The sequence below is a fragment of the Anopheles moucheti genome, chromosome 2 (assembly GCF_943734755.1).
Source record: "Anopheles moucheti chromosome 2, idAnoMoucSN_F20_07, whole genome shotgun sequence".
In the NCBI taxonomy this organism is placed as follows: Eukaryota; Metazoa; Arthropoda; class Insecta; order Diptera; family Culicidae; genus Anopheles; species Anopheles moucheti.
In genome coordinates, this window is record NC_069140.1 from 55,120,999 (window position 1) to 55,146,369 (window position 25,371).

Consider the following 25,371-nt stretch of genomic DNA (forward strand, 5'->3'; position numbering starts at 1 on the left):
TGTTACAATCGAAAAAAGCTCTCTTTTAATGATACTGATATATTTTGTTTTTTTTTTGTTAACATGCTTAATTTACATACAATTACTGATAAATTAAAAACTAATTTATTTGAATATTAGTTGAGTATGAGACACATTATGAATTATTGTTTGTCCATAAATAAACTAAAGCCTGGTAACTTTTCGTTACTGATGTGATGGATGAACTATTCCATCCAACAAACGTATCCTAACAACAAATCCAACATAGAAAAAAGCGAAGCGCACCGGTTGCGTTATGATCCTTGCAAAGCATACGATTCTGAGAAAAAAAAACTCAAAAGGGGATTTTGACTCTCAAATCTGCGAGTATCAAGACTTTCTTGTAAATATGTTTACCCCAACTCACTGCACGTGAAAAGTGGTCCAGTGCGAAAGGCAATAGAACAAATCAATCGACCGAAACGTTAAAGTATCCTTCAGAAAATTGCTTCAGCTTCTGGGCGTGTGAAAACACGTGTATGAACGCCAGTGTGTTCCGTGAGCGCGAATCGTCGCAATGCCTACGTTGATTCGAATTGGAACAAAATTGCAAACTGATGAAACGCGAGAAGAAGAGCACAGCACGTAAACGTCCCAATGCCAAGTGGCTGGTAGGCTTTTGCATGGGAAAAGACTTAAGAGTTTCGTTGAGATAGATTATGTGGCCTTCATGCGCGAAACTTCGTTGGCATTTTGTGGGAAGTGATTGCCAATCGAAAGTATTTACTGCAACTGGGGCGAGTAGAACGATACATGGATCGTCTTGTGGCGTTGTGGCATGTGAAAGAAAATTGCAATCAAAGTTGATCGTGTTGAATATTTTTATTTCAAACTTTTTTTTAACTGAAGAAACTTTTGCAATTAACTGTATTTTGAAATCCATGTAAACTGTGTCGTTGTAACGAAACAAGGATGTTTTATTTGCCTTAAACCACAAACCTACGGTATTTATTCCTTTTTTTCAATTTCATTTTCAAAATAATGCAATAAAGCAATGCGGCCACACCGTCCCCCATGAAACAAGAAAAACGTAATTTTATCTTCTTGCAATCGACATTAAGCACTTGAGTTTTATTTTCTTCACTGCGTCACTTTGCGTACACCATAACGACCGCATATATTCACTAGCTAAACTAGCATAGCTGGGTGGAATGCAATTTCAGCTGCACACGTTTGATCATAAATCTCTACTAATGAACCACGCGAAAGAAGGAGCAACCAAAATGTTATCTCTCTCGTTGCAGTCGCATTGCTGGAATGATCCGATTTGGCGATAGTAGAAATGTCATAGATGGTGAAACTATAACGAAGGATATTCAATTAGGCTAAACATGTATGAAAGTGGAAGAGAAGTGGAAAATCAATATTCTCATACACAGTGCCTTTGATTTTGGAAAATCAAAATAGTCATTTGGCCTTATTTGCATTATTTAGTGAATAATTGATAGAAAAGATTGTGTTGTGTATTAATAAAAGAAGACTCGTTTGATAGTTGCAATTTTTGTTTACGTATAAGTAATTGTGTAATAATAATATTGATAAATTGAATTAGAACTATCATAAAATAACAAAACCTTATTTGAACATATTTTTGAGTTGATGTGTTATACATTAGTACAAAGTTTAATATTATATATCATGCATTATCTCTTGCACTGCTTAACTTAAACCTTCCTTTTATGATACGCAATTAATAAGGATTCCACTGGTCTGGAACGGTCTGGTCATCTTAGAAAAGGGTTGGTTTTCGATGGCTTACAAATAGTGTCAAAGTGCATCGACTAAGTAGTTTCATGTTCCGACATACCCATTATCGATTTACTCTCACCCTAACAAAGGTCATCCTTCCAGACGAACGAGAAATTCCCAGCAAGCAAACTAATCGCAATTGCAGTAGAGGGCACCATTCGCTTCTTAAGCTGGCATTAATTATGTTCCCTCGAGTGAATGCAATTTCTTTAGGGCTTCAGTTCTAGTGAAATAGATTCAGTAATGTACTGTGTGGTAGCAACGTCTCCGATCGATTATATTAGCTTGTGATAGAAAGCTTACAATATTCAGTAGCGATACATAGAGTGCAGTTGCATTCAGGAGAGCAATGGATTCTGGCACGGTGAAATGCTTCTAGAGATGCACTTTCATGATACACAATGGTAATAAAACCGTACGTATGCGTGATTGTAGGTCATTTCCACTGACAGCTTCTCATGCGTTAGTATAAGTTTTGTGACGAGATATTATTAACTCCTCAGAACTTTAATTTTATTCATAGTTGCCGTGAAGATACGTCATGTCATGAAACATTTTGAATAATTTTTGTAACGTTTATTGCCAGCTTTTACGGTAATGATTTGTTTTACAACGCCGGATGAAAAGAAATGAAACGCTGACAATAAGGACGGAACATTTCCGTTCACACTTCCTCCGATGGATGGGGATCGCTCTTACGGCCTTGCGGTTCATTTCAAGCTGATTTGCATGAAGAAAACAAGTGAGACCACTGCAACCAAATGATGGTGAATGTCATAATTTTTCACCACCGCTCGCACCGTAAACCACATCACAAAAGCCTTGAACGTGGCGGTTTTATGGTTCGCTTGGAGACGCAACGCGGCTACCCGAGTGTTGCGTTTTAAACAAGAAAATGTTATTGTTCTTCTCAGCGCGGTGGATATATATTAAATTCTTCCCTCGCCACACGATGCATCCTGCCCTCCACAGCGAACATCGTGGGAAATCATGCAGCTGCAAAGAAACCCAACCTTCCCGTAGCAAACCGATGGACGGAAGAATTTTCCTAATATCGGCGTCGTTATGGGTTTAAGCATCGATAAATGTGCTCGAGTATGTGTCGGTTCTATTGTTGTTTTATTTGCCTTGTTTTGCATAAACATTCATTTAATCTGCCTGTCGCTTGAATGTAATGATCACGTATACATATACAATTTCTGTTAAACGCACATTACTTCGTGGTAAAACTATGCGGTCATTCCTTTTACTCAGACGCTTTCACAAGGACTCTAGTCATTTGTGCTTTCAAGGTGTATTATTATGAAAAGAAATGGGACTTGAAGCATTCAATAATATCTAATGGTTTTCATGAATGGTTTAGTTTTACTCGGCCAAAAAATCGCTTTTCCATATTTTAATACAATAGATAATATTAAGTTGAAAGAGTGACAATTTAATTATTGATTGCTTAAATAGCCGAGCATGCCCGGAATAAGGCCAAAGACAAGAAGCAAATGCTTAAATTAGCAATTGAAGCAAAGTAAACACTATTACATTAACTTAAGTACTTAGAGCTCATCATTGTAGTGGCTCCTCCATTGTCTTTCCACACATGCTATGCCCAGGAACCCTCTCAGCATCTTCCTTTCGAACGCGTCTTAGAGGGTTTCGTCAGTTTTGGACAAAGTCCATGTCTCAGAGGCGTATGTGGGTATTGGAACTATATAAGTTCTATAAAGTCCCGTCTTCGTTCGTCGCGATAGGTGTTTTGAGTGGAGAAGTTTCCTCAGATTGTGGAAAGACCGATTGATTGCCAGCACCCTAGCGCGTATCTCAACATCTCTGTTATTGTCAGTGCTGACTTTTGACCACTTTTGACGGATAAGTGAAATTTTGAATGACGTTGAAAGTGCGATCACCTATTTGTACGTCACCCCTGCGTAAGTTGTGATTTGTTAGCAGGACCATTGTTGGTGCCCCCATTAACTTGGTTTTTACGACAATTAAGTATTTTTTTTATATATAAAACAATACTTCAAAGTTTATTACCTTATTCGTATATATAAGCTTACATTATGAATTTCCTATTAATGCACCATGCCGTTGTTACCCTATCAGCTGTTTTAGCTCATCTTTTGAAACGTTCTGATTTGATTCATTATTGAAAAAACACTGATCGTATTTGCTAAAAATTGACAATATTGTAATTCGTTTTTTTTGTACTCATCAGTTTTAGCTCCGGTTTCTTTAGCTGGCTACATGTAGGCATTTTAATTTCGTGATCTTTAAAGATTTGGCAAAAATAGTTCCAAGTTTTGTTTCTAATTTTACAATCCTTTAGTTTGTGTTCAATACTGTCCACATATTTGCAATTTTCGCAGTTAGGATGCTGTACCATTTTATATTTAAATTTTAATTCCTGAGTGTACATTCTTTCATAAACCAACTTATACAGAATACTTCTTTCGCTAGAACTAAGCTAATTTTCATTGATGTTTCTCCATATCTTGTGCCGTTGCAATGTGGGATGTTTTTGTATTATTTGTGGTATTGTAATTGTGCTACTGATGGATTTTTGGACTGTAATAGATGATAAAAATATAAAATAATCAGCATTAGCAGAATTGCATTTTCCTATGAAATTCATCAACAAAGCCATACGATCCGGTATGACGGATGTCCTTTTATTAATACACATGGTATTTGTTAGCGAAAGGAAAAGAATAATGACACGAGATAACTTACCCACTTGTCCCAATCGGTTTCATTTTCTTTTGTATTTTTGCTTTACTCATTTCGACATGAAGAAATCAATGTTGTCATGTTTCCGAAGCAAACACGACAGTATTTTCTCGTGTATCACAACTTTCCCATTGTTTCCCCGTTCCGCCCACTAGGCCTCTCCGTCATCCCGCTGGAGTGTCTCTCATTTGGCGGCAAACAAAGTTCTCGTAACAGCGCTCATCCTTTTACGGTTGACAACTGTACACCCTTTTGCACGAAGGTTGTTGTCATGTCGTTTCGAGCACGATATGAACGCAACCCGTAGAACTTCAGATCGGATTTGCGACGATTGGCAGCTACACGTATGGCTGTGGGTAGCCGCCCTGATTACCAGCATAAGGCAGCAGGTGAAACGCGCTGCGGTGCTGAAACTTCACGAATGCTTTATTTAACGTGCATTCCACCTTCGATGTGTTACCTTATCGGTTGCGATCATGTGCCGATCCCGCGGGAAAAGTCAGTTTCCGCATTTGAATAGTTTGCCAGCAAGTAGTGAATGCCGGCGATTCACTCTGTCATAGCGAAATTTGTTCGCTTGCAGCTCGAACTACGTGGTTATATCATTTTTTGTATGCATGCCACTTAGAGATTGTTAAAATGAGATATCAATCTCTCCAGATAGGGGACGGAGCGCATGAAGCTAGCGGAGTTTTTCTGCGAAACAACCATCCAAGCACATGATGGTTAGAACTGGAAAAGAATTGCCAGTACGAGGAATGTGCATGGGAATTCGTACTTGTGGAACGCAACTGAATGGTACAAGGAACCTTAATTGCCTGGTTCTCTGCGGTGCGTACGGTCGAAGGCAGCTATAGAGCACTGTGAACCAACATAGCTGACTTCCGTATGCATCTGGGGGTTTAGTCTTGTTAATTAGATGCAGCCCAACATTGCACGTGGAAATCGGGTACGTTCGTTCATCGTTCTAATAAACAGCGTCGCCCAACAATTGACGTGTTGGGATGATATCGTTTGTCAAGTAGTGAAGCTTCAGCTCTGTTACAGTATGACTGATAAAATCCCCTCTCATGTCTAGACAAAAGCCGCATTTGTAAAACCTTTTCTCCCATTTTGGCTGCGGCATCATTCTGTTTATCGCATCATGCATAAGTACGTATACGTGTACAATTATGCGCGAGTAGTGCGGTGAGATAGGAACCGTGTGTCGCATAGTGCATTGTTAATAATTTTGTCAGTGGAGCGCAAAATGGCGGCAAAACATTATCTTGTTTTGTGTGGAACACATTCTAACAACACCATGAAGGTTCACTATGCCAATAAATGATAACTTTAAGTCGTTTTATGCCCCTTTTTTAAATGCGTGAGAAGAAAATGATAAACGTGTTGGGTAAATTAAAGAACAGTAATTTTTCGAACTGCGCGAAAAAAGTGTGTCGGCAAAGTAGGCACTGGAATTTTCAAATATATCAAATATTCTTTATAGCATTGTTTAAATTTCGTTTAAAATTTAAAATCGGAACTATTTATTTTAAAGTCTAGAAAATTTACTCTCGTTATGAAGCCCATTCAAAATTGATTTACTTAAGTGTATTTCGACAATTTGCTTTTCCGTAAGAAATTTTTATAATAAAATTGTTTTTGGAAATATCTGAATTTTGAACAAAAAAAACTGAACCCTTCATACATAATAACATGAGCTTTAAAAACTTTAAATCTCGCATATTGCCCAATCGTGAATCCATCTCGAGTGTCGCTCGGGAAATAGACGTAGGGAAAAGACTGTTATCTGTTTCGAAGGTATATAACAAATGTCAATTATTGTACAACAAAAAATACACGCAAAGGTGTTGTAAGGTAAATTTAATTAAGTAGCAAACACCATGAGTAATATTCCTTTACAATGATCCAAAAGTTTGGCGAAAATAATTGCGTCTATACATTGTTCAATTATTGTGTGCTTATTATGCTACAATGTTCCGCAGTCTGGTGATGCGAAGCAACAGTTTGACACTCATTTTTCATCCTCTGCCGTCTGCCCAAGCGAAACATAAAGAAAGAGGTTAAAAATGGACAACGAAAGCCATTTCTCGGTTACAGAACCCCGTTTTGCAAGATCTTTAGAAGTCTGACTCTTCAGCGCCCCTGCTTCGAGAGCAAGCAAGTGGGCAGAAATTTGAGACTAAGGGCTGAAAATAAATGAGCTACGAAACATTGTAAATTAGTTACGTTATGAGTTTGCTCCGCAGCGTGCCGGCAGGCTAGAGGCCTTTCCTGGAGCAGTTCTCGTGCGCGTGTTGTGAGTTCTTTGTGTTGCGCTTTCTTTCTTTTACGACTCCTTTACCAGTTCTGCCGGGTACGAACAGTCCACTGGGCGATAACCGTACGCTCTTTCGGACACATGCTTACCGAAATATTCGTACAATTTCGGTGGTTTCCAGAAACCCTTCCACCGTGGGGCTGTGGGAGGGGCCTTTTTTTTGGGCGAACATAACTTTCACCCATTACCATCCGCAGTGAAACGATGATGCTGTTAATAATGATGACAATGACGATAATATGCTCTGCAAAGTGTCTTAGTCGGTTCGGGCACTAACACGATCGCTCATCATAATTTGAACTTATTTTTTCTTACCACGCTCGAGAGCACGGCGCCGTAAGTCGCACCATCATAATCTGCATCGTTTTGTTCTAAGCTCCGTCGCTCGCCGGGAAAGTTGTGAGAAAGTACCATAAAGATTAAATTTTTACTTCTTGCCAGCAGTGGAGTAGGTCAATTTGTGAAGTTACGTGTTACGTTGTGTTATGTCGTAGACGGCTGCTGTTTGAAAAATAACAAATCGGTTTTATAGCACACCGCGTTCACTTTTCTTGGGGTGCAAAATGTTGGTAAAGTTGGTGCCATAATCTGGCCAACATGGTGTATGTTCAATTTTTGATGAAAAACATCGAAGCACACCTTGCGGCGGTGGATATCAACATTTGTGGTTGAAATTGCCCTTCACATCTATTAAGGATTGAAAAGTTCACGATTGAGTGGATGGTAGGCATATGGCAACCTGCCGTTACGTTTTCCGGTTCCAATCATAATTCGACAATGTTGAATGCTGTTACGGTTAGTATTAGCGCTAATGTGGGTATGATAAAAGATAATGTGGTAACTCAAACACTGTAAATCCGTTATTAGTTTGCATACGTTGACGAAGATCGCCACAGTCACTGCAGGAGATAATAGCTAACAGTTTGCATACGTGAGTAAAACTGAACAACTGTTAGGGCTCATTCAATTATTACGTAACGCTGATAGGGGGAGGGGGTCAGTACCAGCGTTACGATTTGTTACATAGGGTGGAGGAGGAGTTGAACTTTCTGTTACGATACATAAAATAAGATTATATTTAGATTACCGCTTCACAGTCTATGTAAAAAAAAATTAACTTATTTAAGGGATTTTTATACAAATTCCATGTTATCTATCTACTTGTCAAGTCTCTTGGTATCTTCTGCTACCCATTCATTGAGAACTTCTGGTGTCTACTCAGTTGGTGATTTTGAATTCCGATGTGTGGAGTAGTGGATCCAGTTTACATCCATTGTCACATAGCAGGCATCGTCGACTCTTAAAACTTACATTGAGCTTGAAGAGCTCTAAACAGACTCAGAATGATGCATCCAAGTTATCCACTATCGTAAAGAGCTTCATACAATCATACATCAATCATTAACCTTACTACAGTTAATTATTCAATATAATTTAATGCTCGGAAACTCTTTTACGGTACAATGAATAACTTTTGCCAACTAGAACGTGCAACATCGTGCTCGGTGCTTGTATGACCGTGTTTGAACTCAGCATACCAGCTATAATAGTTGATTTTAATGGTGCTGAATTTTACGATGCGTATCAATTCAATTTAGCTGTTTTTTCCTAACCAAATGCAATTTTTTATTGACTTTTTAAATTAATGATGTTCAACTGGGTGTTAAATGATAACAATGGGTTTGAGTTTTGAGTTTTCCGGCGCTTCGTGGTCTTGACCCGCTGCAAGGGTCCTCTCTAAACCACCTACGGTCGAGTGCCGTCGTTAGCAAATCCATAATCCCGATCGGTCTGTTGGACCCATCAACGGCATCCCTCTAACTTAATTTGCCAACTACCAAGCCTTCTCCGTCCATGAGGACAACCTAAAACGGCTTTTTGGACAGGGTCGTCCGGCGTCATTCTCTTGACGTGACCAGCCCACCGGGGCCCAGGCTAGTCTAAATCGCCTGACAGTCTGAAAACAAACTTGGTTAATGAATTATCGTACGCAGAATCGTAGCTGTATAGATTGAAGCTGGTTCTAAAACCGCTTCAAATTATTAGCAACGATTCAGCAAGTTAGTAGTAAATTGGCGCGAGTAGTAAATTTATTAGGCAGTAAGAAACAAATTTCTTTTTGCATTTGTCGAAATACGATGGATTTCATAGATTACTTAAGAAAATTTCATTTTTTTTAAACAAGAGGGGGAGTGGGGTCAACGAACTGTTACGTAATTAATGGAGGGGGTTGCGTCCAGTGTTACAATAGGGGGGGAGGGGGTCGAAAATTTACAATTTTATTTTATTTAATTTATATTATGACGGCAATGCCGTATTTTCAAATTTACAATTTTAGCGTTACGTAATAATTGAATGAGCCCTTATGATAATTATGAATATTTTTATAAACTGCATTGGGAGGCCAGATTCTTGTATCGGAAATGTCAAAAATGTCTGGCCAGAGTAACATTATTTTCCATTTTATTAATTTCGATAATGTTTGCTTTATTACCAGCAATAATGTTTGAGCTAATTTTAGTGCACTATGGTTAGCACATTTCCTGGCGCGCATTTTTACTCATCCTGGTAATTCACTCGGTTCAGTGTTTGACCATAATTGATATCAAAATACGCGCAACACAGCTGGGCAAGGCTCAAAAATAATTAAGCATTCAAATGTAATGCTTAGTTGGTACGCTGAGGTCATTACCAACCAATTAAATAGAAAAGTTATCGTGAGATGGAAGCCTCCGGCCATTCGCTTGCCGTGGCGAAAGCGCCAAGTAATCGCTCAAACCTGGAACCGATAGCACGTAACGTGGCCCATTTGTAATTTCTACCAGCACGTTGCCGGGTAACGTTCCGTTAGCCTTTTGGGTTGGGGCTATTCAGTCGGTCAGCATGGTTTTTTGACCATCTTGATTAAGTATCGCGTATTCGTTGGAATCCCGGTTGCCCGTATCACAGTGGTTTAAAACTTTATGGCGTAATTAATTTGGCACTTCGATCGTAAATCTCCCCTCTCTAATCAAGATCTTATGCCAACGTACCCTTCGGCGATTTGCAGGCAATGCTCACACAATAGCACTTTTTCCACAGAAATCATTTAGACAAATTGTGTTTCATTTCATTCTGAAATGGACATAAAGTATCAAGGACAGTCGTAAAGAGATGACATGTTCACCAGCAGAATAGGATGGTTTTTCATTTCGTTTTGATGTGCACACCATCGTTTATGTTCTATTCTATTTCTTTTGTTGCTGTTGTTGGTCTATTTACCTCAACACGTTTCATAAAACCGATCAAATTAAATGGTAGGCAGTTTCGTACACAGCAGACCACACGGTAATGAACAGGACAATGAGGCTGCATTGAAAACAAAGCAAATCTCACCGAATGAGGTAAAAAATCGGTACAATCAATTAACGTGATTGTTGTTATCAAAACAAAATCCACGGGGCAATAAAAAGTTCCCCCCGGTACCAAAATCCCGTACCATAAATATTTAGACAACCGAAACTAAACGTAGAGGGCTGCAGAGGTCCAGAGACCGAACAACGGAAACCACTCGGCTGCGATACGTCACAATGTGCGGAAAGTGGCCGCGATAGCGGTTGTTTTAATCAAAACTTTCAAGGGACAAAATTAGATTTTCCCGGAAGAGCGTCTGCGTCGTCAAGGGTATCGCAGCACGCGGTCTCCCGAAGAATATTAAACGAAATACTGGTAGACGGCAGAACTAAACGAAAGTAAGCAACAGCAAAAAAAGGTACCAGCCTAACCGTACCGACTGGGCAGCAAGCAGAAGGCAAGGAAAAGCAAGGATGAAATATCTTAACTCGATAAAATTTTTGCTTTTTCCAGTTGTGGGAATGATAAAAAATTCGAATCCTCCAAATCCCCTTGCGCTTTTCTACTTATTTTCTCCCACCATACCGTCACTCGATTGGCATCATTGCGGCGTGGTCCGGCGTGGCCCGTGCTTACCTTCACGGGCTGGCAAAGTAGGCGATCTTTGTTGAAGCTCGAGACATGAAAATTGATAGATTTTCGCAGATTGTCGTAAATCACGCTCGACCCTCAAACCGATGGCGCTGCTGGCGGTGGGGGTGAAAGGGAGCGACGGTTTCATTTTTCATGTCTTACCTTTTTCCCATTCCTGATCCTTTGACCACAGCCACTGTGTGATGCAATGTCTCTATCACGTCCCAGCACCATTTAGTTTTGTTGCCCGAAATCGTCCATGAATTGACAAGTTGTGCGAGTTCTTTTATATGCATTGAATCGGGCGATTCAATTCCTAGCTTATGGCGGTTTTCGGAATCGGATTAAAGCTGCTTAGTGAAGTGAGAAACGTTTGCGCAATTGCACACCAGCACCTGCTAAAGTAGAACTAACAATTTAAAAATATCGGATAGACTTTGTTGAAATGTATTTCATGTTTGTTTTATAATGCAGCTGACAATCCGAACGTCGTGTGTTGAAAAATGTGTTCAAATGGTCGTAGACTTTCAGCATAGATTTAATTTCAACGCGAGCATTATTTATTCTTTTGCTGCGTTCGCCGTACCACCTGAATGTACCTTCGGGAGCAATTAATTATGCAAGCTTTCCACGGAAAGTGAATGTCACGTGCGTTGGCGTTTGCATTTTTCATTTAATTTATGATTGTACGGTAAAAATGTCACGTTCATAGGATGATGGTAAACGAAATTTGTAGACAGTTTGGAGAAAGCTAAGACAAAATCTACAAACTACAGATGATTGGCAGGTTATTTTAACTGAATTTAAATAGTGTATTATGTGATCAGGTCAGTCGTTTTAGCAAGCAATTTATGTCAATTTATGGCAATTATTGTGTAGAACCAACTTTACAACAAGCTTTACACTTTTGGCTTCTATTAGCTGTCGAAGATGCTATGCTCAATGTTGGAATAATAAAATTATTTCAGCCAAAATATTCGTAATAACATCAAATGCAAAAAATAGTCAAAGTTGTATCTTTTAATGTTTTAAATAATAATCATTTCAATCATCATGTTTAATGTAAGTGTCAAATAAAATATTTTATCTTTAATTCTTCATCCAAAGAACATTTACATTATGACGCTACTCAATGCAATGCCAACCATAAGAGACCATCACAGTTCTTGTATGGTCATAAGCTGAAATCCCAAAGATTATCGCCTTATCCTGCCGTATTGCGTAAATCCTAGCAACCTAACGGAACTAATTTCGCAAATTATCGCACATTTCGATTACTAAGGCGTCACTGACATTAACGACTTGTACACCATTTCGCAATACAACCATCCATCGTAGCGGAACGCTTTTGCCAGCCAGCCAACGAGCCAGCCAAGTGCCAAAAAGCACATGGGGCGAAATTTCGTTCAAAGGATCATCCGCCAAATGACATTACGATTCCCAGCTCACCTCGGGCGTACAAGCGCTAACGAGCAGCTGAGCACACTATGTTGCCAATTCGCCACCCAAACGCTCGGGCATGGATTCGAATTCCATAAATCGCACCACTAAATTTCCCTACATAATCCACGTATTTTCATTTTGCTGCGTCTCCCGCGTCTGGGAAAACTCCGTCAGCATCAGTCGTCGTGAAACCGAATATTGATGGTTTCGGCCATGCGAGACAGGGAAGATGTCCCGGGTGGGTTTGGGTTTGGGTGGCCGGGAGCTCAGGTTTCGGCACCTTCCAGATGCTAAACACCATCAACCAGCAGCACCATCAAATGGTGGATCAAAGTGTGGACACGGGTGACACGCAATAGCGAACCCGTAGGATGTCAATGTTATCGCAAGCGGATACGCGAGATACGCTTCTGGTCATTCCTTGCATGGAACCGAAAGATGGTTGCGTCCGATATGTAATCGAGGATTTTTTGGGAAATCATTTCCCCCGGGATGTTTTGGATAACAGCAACAGAAGATGAAATGAATGTTTGCGAACCGCGGGAGGTATTGGGCCCCGTCTGAACAAAAAAACCCATGCCCCAATCATTACACCTGCTGATGTTGTAGTGGGTCAGACGATGGAGGCGTTGGATTACCAGCGTAATGCTGTCCGTCAGTGGCGTTGTTTGAAGATCCCCGCTGTAAACAGCACGAACCGAATATATCCTTCCCTTTTGCCAGGCGAACGATAGTGACGGGTCTGTACGTGTGTGCAGCTCTTCGTGGGAAAATGGTTACGGAATCCTGAGAGAAACCCAACACTCCCTGCCAGCCAACAATTACACTTCCAACGAGATCGTGTGCGGTCATTTTCTTTGGGAAGCACTGCAAGAACTGTGGACTCACGCGCGTGAATCTGAGGAATTCGAAAGATTTGTGGTGAACCATGCAGCTCGATACTCACTCCTGCAGTTTTGCAGGTATGTGCGTGTGTTTTGTTACGATTCCTCCTCCGGCCAAATCATTGTCCTGAGTGTGTTTTGTATCTCGGGCCAGAAATCCGGCCACTCGTTTCCGGATACACACCGGCGCTACCTAGCATTGCGCTTGCCGTGTTACGAGTGCGTTCTGCGTTCAGATATCGGTGTTTCGGTTTCTCGTTCCCCGAGGGAAATTATGGTGCCATTAGTTACGGACGGTTTAGCCGAAACGATCGATTACTAGAACCCCTCGTGTCATTTCGAAATGGCACTCATGCGAACAATCACGGCGTGCGCACGGATGGTCGTGGTGTTGCGTTTTTTTTTTGGTGCGTTCTTCTCGTCGCAGAACCGGATACTGACAGGATTACTGAACGAACCTGAAGGTTGTTTCCTTTATTTGATTTTGTTCGTGCTTCCAATGTTCCCCGCTGTCCGTAGGCAATCGGAACTGCTCGACTGGCGGCAGGTGTGGCAGGTTTATCTTTCTGCTCAGAAAACCAACAAACCGACGAGCACACGAGCTGGTCAGAATTATGGATGTGCCCGGAAGCATCTCATAAGACAACGTAATGCCACAGCGGCAAAGAACAAACGAACTATCGGGGTGGAATTTCTTCATGCACACCCCCATCCGCTGTTAAAGCTCTGACCCGATTTCTCGCGGTAACCACAACTCTGTAGGCTATTTGCCGCTCGGACGAACTCGGTAACGGACCAAGAGAACAATTTTCCAAAATCTGTTAAATCGTGTACCGCGTGGGTGATGGTATTTCCCGGAAAATCCCATCCCCAAAGTGTTATGGAAAATACCGAAGCCCTTTACCGGAGCAGGCACGCATTACTTCGCGGGTAATGGTCGTTTTGTGTCGTTTTATTTTTGAATGTCCTTCGCAGTAACAGTTCCGACATCTTACAGAGGGGAATGAGACAACAATCAGGGGCATCAGGGAGGGTTTTTTTTAATACACTCGATGCTGTAAACGAAACATCCAAGGCGGCATTGAATGTTTCGAAGAAATATTCAGTAAGAAGTGCTGTTCATTTTCAAAGCAAATAAAATAAAATGAGCTCCACAGCTAAGCGCGTTAGATAGTATCGCGTAAGCGATGTTCATCGAATTGTGGTAAGTACGTTTCGTTCTCTAGGAAATCGATGGGCAGTCCAGGATTAGGGTGAATAAATATATTTGTAAGACGATTACAGAAAAACTTCCGGAACATTTCCGGAACTCAACATTTAGCATTAAAGAAAAGTCCTTACATACTCTCTGTACATATTATAATTCATGACTGATATTCCTTTAATCATAACAAGTAATAATAAACTAAATGACTTAATTAGTAAAAACGCTTAACTTGAAAAAACTTATTTAAAGTTGTTTTGCCCTCTTCGTTGTAAAGTGTAATGATCAATGTGTATTGATTTATTCGCTCAGCGAGAAAAAAAATAAAATAAACGAATGTGAAAGCATTTGTCTTCTTGGCTCTTTCGTCCTGTTATTCTTGTATGATTAAATGAAACTTGAACTATGATTAAATCGGAACTTTAAAGTTTGTGTCACAAGTTAAGTATCACAACATCCTTCCAAATGTCAAGTGTGTAATAATGTTTAATTATCTGAACGTAGGTGGAATGGGAGCAGCTTCCCAGCGGTCAAAATCTTCGTTAAGCGGGCTTCACAGAGGCTTCAGTTGGTCCGAGTGAAGCCTCTGTGAAGCCCGCTTAACGAAGAGCTTTTTTGTGCATGTATTGGTGTGCAGCGCGGTAACCGCTTAGGTATGGGTGCGTTATTTTCTTGCATTTTGGGATTATGTCATCATACCATAGGACAAAAAGTGTTTTTTTAAATAATTTATTATTGCTTTTATTAACATATTTTCCACTAGCACTTATCTTGTTTATAGATATGTTGTTATGCGTAGGTCTGGAAATAAAACAATGTATCAATTAATAAATAAATCATTATATTTTGTATAAAACACACCAAAGTACACACTTACCATGCTTCATTTTTTGTCCTTTCCGCTTCATTCTTCTTGGGCAGTGTTCATTGTCTTGTCCTTCGTGCCAATCACTTTACAATAACAAAAAAATACCTACACCGATAAAAAGAAGATGTAAATTAGATGAATTAGTCCAAATGTATTGAATTCAGATACTTACCAACATCCCGCAGTAGCCTTAATGTGTTTTCAGCGTCAACTTGCCTCGACGATGCGTTGGTCAACTTTCCACCACTTTTTTCAATGTTGCCTTTCCGATTTCTGTGGTTTCCCTTTCCAGTCACTGGGAGGTAGTTGGTTCTTTCGATTGGATGCCATTTTTAATCGTTTTTAATGGTTTTATACACCATTTTTCTTCTATTCTGACAAGACACCTTTCCACGTCGAAGCAAAACAAACTATGGCTACTACGGAAAGTCGGTCCTGTCAAAATGATTTTTACACACACATGGATAATTCCATAAGCTCAACGTGTACATACACATCGCGGACGGTGCGAAACTTTCGTAAAGTTCGGAAAGAGCGAGAGAAGAACATGCTTGACGAACAAAAAAACGGAGATAGCATGTGTCGATGCGTAAAAGTATAGGCCAACGAGGGTTGGAAGTGGGTGAAACGCAGAGAAACGAGTAAAAGCTTGACCGCTGGGTTGTGACTAATTTTTGTGTTTTGTTGCCCTGAATCGTATTTAAATCGGGTATTTCCGTTTTTTAGTCAAACACTGGGCGCCTCCACCGGGTTTGATTTTGTCAAGTACCGGGCGCCTCCACCTGTAAAGTTTGTACACGATGACGACAATTTAATTTCTATGGCTGAATGTTGCCGAACGAAAATGCTGAACATGAAGGATGCCAATATTTGAATCAGAGTTTTTACATTATAATAAACAGTTTATTTTTCTAAATTTTTATTTTGTTGTATACTGTACAAACAACTGCAACACTGAACGGTTGCTTATCTATGACCTAAAATCTAATAACTATTTAAGATGCACTGATATTATTCATGGTTGAGGACTGCTGTTATGCACTGATAAAAAAGTACTTATAGTAAGTGTGCCCATGAAGCTCATTTAATTTTGTCTGCTCTATCTATGCTTTGTCTTTAAACAATATCTTCTTTAAAATTCTATGTTTTTTTTTTCTTCCGGAAAGGATATTAAGACGTAATTTCTGTTTGTTCCGGAAAGGAACGTTAGTCATTAGCAAAGCATGGTTTCACCAGACGCTGCTACCACTCGGTTGAAACCGTGGGTTGACCAGCGTCTAGGCATGAAAATGTAGTAGCAAAATTAGTTCAGAGCCACCATGTCCAAGGCAGCGCGTTTCGGTTGCCCCGGACATTAATTTCCTATCAATTCCCCCGAGGGCGGATAAACCGAGTGCTGGAAGCAAACACGGACAGGCCTTGTCTGTCGTCTGCAGTTCTTGGCGCAATGAGGCGACCCAGAACAAAAGTGGCTCGGCCGGAACGTGACGAGAAAGCACAAACAAAGCACAGCAGAAGCGTCGCTGCAGTCAAATTCGTCAGCTGAAAAGCATCGTTGTCAGCAGCGGCATCGATGCAGTGTTGAGATCGTTCAAGGGGTCGGAAGTCTATAATTACTTTCCGCAGCTGACAGATAGCTCCCATACCCAACGAACCGGGCGTACGTTCAAACCGGGTCTGGTAGACGGATCGATTGGAACCTTCCATTTTGCGGGTGCCGAAACCCTAAAATGAACTTTGCATAAAACATTCGTTTCTTTGCGCTCGACCATAGCTTCTTGCTTGGTTTCGTGCAAGTCAACTTTTCAAAGTGCTCTCCAGAGCATACGGCACTGGGAAATGGGTCAGCGTCCAAATCGGGCCGGGGGACCATTTTTTGCGCTTGCCTCAACCATAAAATTTACTTTTAAGAGCCCATTTAGCCATTCATGTGCCCTGATTTATTTTACATGGGATTGCTATTTTTTTTACGTCGACACTTTTTGTTAAATTTATCTCCGCCCTTTATCTAACACTGTCTCTTTTTTCATGCTTTTTCAGGTGAATGGTGCATGGACGTTGCCAAATTTTGCTTGTGATTTCTATATAGCTATGGATGTGATATGCTCAACTTCGTCGATATTTAATTTAGTTGCAATATCAATAGACAGGTAAGTACGAACATGGGCTGATTTACTGGTTGCATTTTTTTCTTCTCTCATTTTCAAGTGGCTAATTGATGTTTTAATTAATAAAGAAGGAATGCGGGCGATAGAAAACGACCAATAACGTAAATAAAGGTCAAGGCGAAATCTTAAACTTATGCCTTTCAAAGCGAAAGCTCTCCAATCCGCAGGTGAAAACCTTTATTTCATGGGTCATATAGGTAGAGCGCTTGTTCGAAATCATGTTTCTACATTGTTATAAACTGAGCAGCATACATGATGCTATTTTCCTCTTGAAAGCATGCTTCAAGTGTTGCCCACTAGCTTCAATACGAATACTCGTCGTAGAAAGTAGTGTGAGTAATTTATCATACCGGAGCTGCACGAAATGCGGTAAAATATGAACCAAACTCGTACATTTGGCTGCACACGTTAGTAAAGATGAGCTAAGGTTTACGATCTACCATTTGCTTGTGTTGTGTTGTGTATTTCCGAATTTATTGCTTTAGAAAAAAAGAAATATTACCTCAACTCAGGTCGATCTGTGAAAAGAGAGCTGAGCAAATCATGCCTAGAACGAGTGATCGTCGTATTTTAGGAGAAACAGAATGTAATAATTTTTGTGTACTTGTTATTCGTGCTTTTGTGTTCATAATTGAGCTGTTCCTAAGATGTCGAATGATCTAGTTTTAGATGATGTTTCGAAAATGTCAGAAATGAAGCTTGAGGACCACTGCAAGTACGTTAAAATGTTTTTTTTTTGCAACAATCTTTATACACATTGTATCCATGTATTCATTGTAACGTTTAAATGCGAAGTCGTACTCTACTTATACTTTTTGAAACACGCTCAAAAAAGCTATCAATTTCTGCTATATCATCAACCAATATATCACAAACAGAAGACTTACCGCTCATACGGCTCGCATATATAATATTACTAATACTTAATTAAGGCCTTTTGATGTCAGCTGTTTTTAATGAACCAGCAACTCGGCCGTAGGATCAGAAAAACGGGATCGATTAATTATATTAAAATATATGTAATTTTTTTTTAATTTGATTCGAGTAAAAGTTTGTTTTGTTTCTGTTTTGGTTTTTTGGTAATTCTATCAATCCGTTCGCTGCATCCTTTGTACGGCCATCATTAAAAGCAGATTGAAATTATAATTAAATACAACGGTCTGCCACACTCAATCTGCAAAACATTTTCGAATCTCATAATTGGACCTAGATGCCGCTAGAGATTACAATTCGGTTTCCGTAAACATCCGTTGATAGATAATATAAACCACCGGATCCGGCACAACCAATCCGGAATTATTGATTTAACTAAGTCCCAACCAGTTTGTGATAGGTGAAAGCCAATGTTGCGCCAATGTGCTGAGAGAAAATTTTAATCAAAATTGTACACCAACTGCTACTGAAGGCCTATTGCCGCTATTTTAACTTATGCAGTGCTCCCAGAGTGGGAGTCCGGGAAATATATTTCGGTCCCTTGTCGAACAGAAAGGCGGTGAAGTTAATTGAATGGTAAATGCTTATTTTGAAACAGTTATTATCAAATAATTAGTTTCACTTCCCCTTCTCCATAGGCCCTCTGTCATACAGCGGATCCCCTGACATACAACGAGTTGTTATTCTTGTTGAATGTAGTGAAATCATCCTGCTATATCACATGATACAGTTTTGATGAAAGGAATGTTTATGTGTCATAAAAACATAAATATCGATAAATCTAATTTATGTATTCGTTATTGTTTGTTATTTAGAGAATTAACTACGTCTGTATTAATTCATTTGTTACATAACGCAGCGAAGAAAACCTTTAAAATTAAAACAATATTTTTTTACAAATTACCCAATCCTTCTGGTGCGAATTCAGATATTCAAATGTGGTGATACAACTAATGTGGTGGTAAGATAAGATAATTAATGGCATCTTAAAAACATATTTTTAATAAACATTGCACAACGCCTTGACGATAAAACAACACCTAGGGGAAAAGCTTCGTTGCATTATTCCATTTGAAGAGTTATGAATTTTCCATTGATACAATAGGTGTATTGAATATCGTATCCTTTCTCGTGTTTATCACCATCATTTTTTGCCCAAAGCAATAAACAAAAACCAATCGAGAAATATTATTCCCTAACTGTATCCTTTCACTTTCCGGGCAACTTAATAGCAATATCCAAAAATTCCAACGAAACAGGCATGTATCCGGTGCGTACTTTTATTATCATATTTAATTTGAATATTTTGACAGTTATCGGTATCGGCCGCCACATGGATACAGAATGGTGTAGACTGCAGACTAACCGACACAGGCAAGCACACAGGAAGGGTTTTAGTTTAAAAATGCAGTTCGTGTTTTCCCAAAAGCGGGATGGCTCAATATTATCAGCCTACAGCTCGTTCGGATGTAATGACACATCGTGCACATTTGGGCGGATGTTTTCCATCCTGCGTTACCGGCTATGGGCGGTTTATGGGAGGAAAATTTAATTTAAAATTTGTATTAAAATGTTAAACAAGATCCGTTCGGCACATAGGAACCCATTGTCCCTGTTAAGGTCTGAAAGAGTAGTGCAGCGTTGCAACAGAGTTCAACTTGCGAGGAATCGCTCTGAATAACGTTTGGGACGGTTTATCGGAAGATAAACCCGCGGTTCGTGTCTTGGTACAAGCACTGCGCATTGCGCCAATCAACTATAGGTTTATAGAATGCAATGTTAATAATTTACAATTATGAAAGCAGGAACATTGTTCTGCTAACAGTATTTTGTTTTAGATTTAAAGGAGAGTTACGGCGAGGCAGCAGGTTATGAAAGTTGATCCAATTTCTTGCTGTGGCTATTTGAACATTATAAATTCTGTTTCAATTAATTGGAATGAAAAATTTATTTGCTGTGTTGGAAACTGTGTAGAAAACAAATTTTTCTTATGCTTTGCTTTGCTAATTTACAGCACAATGGTTGTTGATTTCAATGCACAAAATCGGATAAAAAGTTTTCTAGTTTTCACGTTACGTTTCCTAAATCGTTCAATGTTTTTTTTCATAATATGAAAATTCTGTTCAAAATTGTCAACTGAAAACGAAATTGATAACACTGTTCCATTTCGGATTCCAATCAATTTTCATATCTGTTTATAATGGGATTCAAAATAATATGAAAATCCTTTTCATTGAAGTGCAATGATAATATGGTATCATAACATGCATTTTATTCTATCTAAACATTATCCAATGTATTTCATTTATGCGCACGAAACACGAAAAGAGATGGGAATGGAGATTAAAAAATCGCACGGAAACATCAAAAGGTAGAGCTTCATGAAGTTTATCGAATCGCTCGAATATCAAAACGGGTGTACCGTTTTAACTAGCATTGGTTGATTTAATCTGATTATTAAAACCACAGCTTATGTTGAAAATTACAACACGCTTCTTCCGCTGTTCTAGCAGACCCCGAAACCACATCATTACATTATTCCGAAGCGTTAATGCTTGACGAAAGAAGCAAAACAAACAAAGGTACATCACTTCCGTCAGCGACAGGTATACCGCATTATGGGGTGTTTTTTTTTCTACCACACCGTTACGCTACGCCCACCATTACACGGTGTGTCTGTCAATAGGTCATCCGGAACATGATGTAATTATGCAGCTCTTAACACTGCCCAGACTGTCAGTGCTGTAGTCCATCGCACCAGGGAGCCATTTTCACGCGAACAGAATGTTCTGTTCTCCTATCACCCAGGGTTTCACAAATCGTTTCACATTTTACATTCTTAGATAATCATATTGGGTTTCACTGGTTTCATTTTGTAGTCTCATCTCTCGTCTATTAACACCACCGACAGCACTGTGCAACTATTGCTAGTGCTTGCCCTTTTGTTGCATTGTTGTAGTTTTTACAACCGAACCGCAACACTCCCGGGGTGTGTGCGAGTTTGTATTTAATTAACCTTTTCCCTCACTCGACTGTGAGTGATGAGGTGGTGATCCCCACCGAGCTGAGTCAACATTTGCCATTTTCATCTCAAAACAACAACAACAGCCCGCTGCAGCAATGCAACTGCTCTTTGCTGTCGACGGTGCGGCCAATGGATAAAAGTGAGGCGAAAAAAAAAACATCGATTCCAATCAGCTGCATCGCCCCGCAGGGTTTGCCAGACCTTGAGGGTCGAAATTCAATTTCATTCACACGGCCTTCGAAAGGTTAAGGGGCTTCCCGGGAAAAGGGCTGCAACGCGCACAACCAATCTAATGGTGCAAATAAAGGTATGCAAATGGTGTCATAAAGCAGGGTAGAACTGCAGCAAGCAAAATTGCTCCACATGCCACGATGCGTTTCGTTTGCTGCTGGTGCAGGGTGGGTTGGTGCCGGTGTGGAAAAAACAAAACAAAATAAAACTAACTAACGAAAAATAAACAACTACAAACCATCACCATCTGTGAGCAAAAGGTCAGCGATGCGAATGGTTTCCAGAATGCCAGAAGGCTGCGCAATTTATCAGTAACCGGCGTCACAAACAAACTAGACATAACTAACGCAACGCGGGGAACAATGGAAAAGGGGTTTATTTTGCTGTTGTACTGAAATTTTCCATTAATTTGTTTCCAAATGAATGGTCCACACCAGTTGCAGCCATGATGCGATACAGTGAATTGATGTTGTTCATATTACTGTGAAAATGTAATAATATTTGGGATAATCAAAAATTGCGGTGCTTACTGAATTGGAGTTGATTTAGATGAAGCATTTCAAGTCGATGAATAATGTTTCATGCCATCCATTGCGTGTAAATCAACAAATAACGAGATATTATTGTAGTTATGCCAGGAAATCAACGTGACTGGAGGTATCGGTGTGTAATTTTGTCACGCTCTGATTAAAACGATACTGCTCGAAAAAAAAAACAGGACATGCTTTTGCTTTTGTTTAGCCTCTAAAACGACCGAAACACCGGATAGAATTAATACCACACACCTTGTCCCCTAGCACCTACGTGTCACGACACAAATGTTCGGGTCACTTACCGCAAAATTGTTGCAACAAGCACAAGTCCCGACGAAGTGCCGTCCGAAGCATCACTTTGTTTGTTTAACGAATGTGAAAAACATGCCATAAAGGCAGTATGGCAATTGCATATAAAACATTCCACCACCCGGGCAGGTTGTAGTTGAAATGAAAATGCATTCCATACACCGTGTCTCGTTCGCGGTCATGTTTGTTGGCCATCGTTACAACGATGGGTCGCAGACATGACACTGCGCATTGGAAAAAAAAACGCCCCGCAAACACTGCCCCGAAATGTGAACCATAAAAATCGAAATAATATTTTTCCCGCTTTTCGTTCGCAGTTTGAAGGTTGGGTTGAGATAAATCGGGCTAATTGAAATAATTCCCCTTGTTCGGGGCTCGTACAAAACTGGCAGGCACACAACCCCCTCCGGTGGGCTCTGAATGTAATGTCACGACTTGTCAAAGCTATTGCTACAATGCTGCATAATCCCACATCCCATCCCATCACTGCCGAATGTGACAGCAACAAAAAAAGGAAAAAAAATGGTCACAAAAAGGCGTTGCCGTGATTCGAATGCTCGAAAACAGTCAACCGGCGGGATGCAGCTGTGCATCGGAGAATTGGCTCGTAAAAGTTACAGATTATGCTGATTTGGAAACAAAATCGTGCTACACGACCGAACCGAAGGATAAACGCGACGGCATCAGCAGCAACAGAAGCGTGTACTATTTGTAGATAAATTTTGTTGCATTTTTATCTCCGCTTTGGGTGGTTGCATACATTTCATTTGTTTTCGTTTTTTTATTATACCTTACCCTCCCCCTCTCTTCTCTCTCTCTCTCGCTCTCTCTGTTTCTCTGTACTTTTTAACGGTCTACTCTAACTACTATTGAAGCAGGAACGACGATGAAACTTTGAGCAGAGGCTGTCAAATGCAAAATATAAACGCTTTTCTACCACCTTCTATGCCTCTGGCTAGCACCAAATCTCCCGAGTGAACAGATGGAGATGAACTTTGAAAATAAGCTTACCAACACAGCCACCCATTGTTTATGTCCTTTTTATGCAGTTCTTCCACTGCAAGCCTCAACAACTGCAGCCAATTTCGAATGCACGTGGAACAGTGCATCTGACGGGGAAATGTCGTTCAATGCTCCTTTTTACTTGTTTTTGTTTGTAGTTTCAAATGTATTTACTTTTTTAATGCGATGCGATTTTCACTCACTCATTCGCTTGATATGCTTCTTTGTGTCATTTATCCAGACCGTGCTTATAGAAGTTTAGCGATCATCTCTCATTACAACAGAACATTGTGATAAAACATACGATAGTATTTTTAAATATTCAAGAGAATTGCGGTGGTTGAGTGTATGGCGAAAGGACTAACCGGTCCGTACCTAGTTGATGATTAAATTCCTCTATTAAGCTTAAAATCGGATAACGATTCTTCGATTTTAGTTCTTAAAAATAACTGGTTGCTATGATTATTTGCCATTTTTATGAATCTTAAATGATCATGTATGCACCGATATTTCTTGAAGGTGGTGAGGACCCTGTAATCATTTCATAACACTTGGTGAACAATACACATATTTATTGACTGATATTTTGATATGGATCGTGAGGAACATCATTAAGTAAAAAGTAAATAATCAATATGTGATTAATTGACTTATAAAATACGTCTTTTCAATTGTTGTAAGTTTGCCAAAAAATCGTTTTGAAAATCGCCAAAGAACGTGTTTAGTTAAAATTTATTAAAAAAAATACAAATTGGTATTTTTTTAAGATTATTATCCCATTATTATTGCTCTAAGCGTATTTTTTATAAGCTCCATGTTATGTTGAGGGTTACAATCCGATTTTACGCAAAAAATCAAGAAATTATAGTGGAAAATGTATGAAACAAAAAGAGACGTAAGCTTGCATTCAAAACAAATAAATCAACCATTGTTTTGGGTTATCTTTTTAAGGATTTAAGTAAATTTTACAAAATCGGTAACACTATATAGTTACATAGATTCAAAAAATTAGATTTTCTAATTAAAGGATGTTCAAAAATTTTCTTTCGAAAATTGGATTTTGTTCGGACCAGAAGCAAGAGCCTCCGACTGAACAGGAAACTAGTACCTTTCGTGCCTTTTGACATTAGTACTAATTTCCTGTATGCATTACTCGCTCGCAATGGTTTTTGTTGACAAAAATTTTGGTGACCGGGTTTTCCAGGCCCCACAACTTGGTCATTGCCAGCTTATGTTTTCTTTTTGCTTGGTGAACCATTTAACGACGAGCGAGCTCCATTTTGAAATTCGTCTTGTCAGCAGCAAATGTAATTCTAGCGATTTATACTTAAATGTGTTATTTTTTGCGATAATTTTTATCCGTACCTGAGATAACATCATCAAGTTTGATCGGCACAACTGACACACTCAATGTATGAGAAATTAAATTAATATACTGCACACGAAACAGCCCTTTCCGCCAGACGTAAACAATCTTCAAAAAGTCTTCCCGTCTCGAGTATTGCCGTGAGTTTCTTCTACCGTACCAAAGTTGATGGATCCTGGACTTACAGACCAGCTAAATAAATCAATCGGTCAACTTGATTAAAAACCCGCACCGGTTTTCTATCCCGAACCTTAGCCAGTCACACCCCGGTGATCTGCCTAGGCCTGTGGATGTTTTGTAGCTACGCTCTGCCAGGAATTACAACTTTCCCGGCAGGTGATTGATGACTCCATACACAAGGGAGCCTAACAAAGCATCCTCTCGAGACGTGAAAGATACCATGAATGGAACCGTAGCTTGAAGGGAAATGTAGTTACAAAAAAAAAAAAAACTACTCACTCGTAGGACCACGAACTGTTCACCTTTAGCGACGTCAGTGTCTGTGGCGTGGTGACAAACAAACTGCCAACACCCACAGAAATCGTCCCTGATCGAGCTGTTGACTTTGTCGGTAGGATGCACCACAATTTTCCGGAAACCTAGTGGTTGAGCGAGAAATTTTCAA

The 25,371-nt window shown here is 39.7% G+C and overlaps 1 protein-coding gene and 1 long non-coding RNA gene across 2 annotated transcripts in view; one reads left to right on the forward strand and one right to left on the reverse strand.

The window, feature by feature from the left end:
- The window catches only part of LOC128310469 (dopamine D2-like receptor), a 100,397-nt gene that overhangs the window by 57,746 nt on the left and 17,280 nt on the right, over window positions 1-25,371 (forward strand). Inside the window, exon 3 of the mRNA XM_053047116.1 lies at window positions 17,220-17,329. Coding sequence (XP_052903076.1) covers window positions 17,220-17,329 — 110 coding nt within the window. The remainder of the gene's footprint in view (window positions 1-17,219; window positions 17,330-25,371) is intronic.
- Window positions 15,049-15,583, reverse strand: LOC128310470 (uncharacterized). The gene is made up of 3 exons (XR_008288876.1): window positions 15,352-15,583; window positions 15,189-15,284; window positions 15,049-15,112 (listed from the first exon to the last, which is right to left on the reverse strand). It is a non-coding gene; the product is annotated as an uncharacterized LOC128310470 (long non-coding RNA).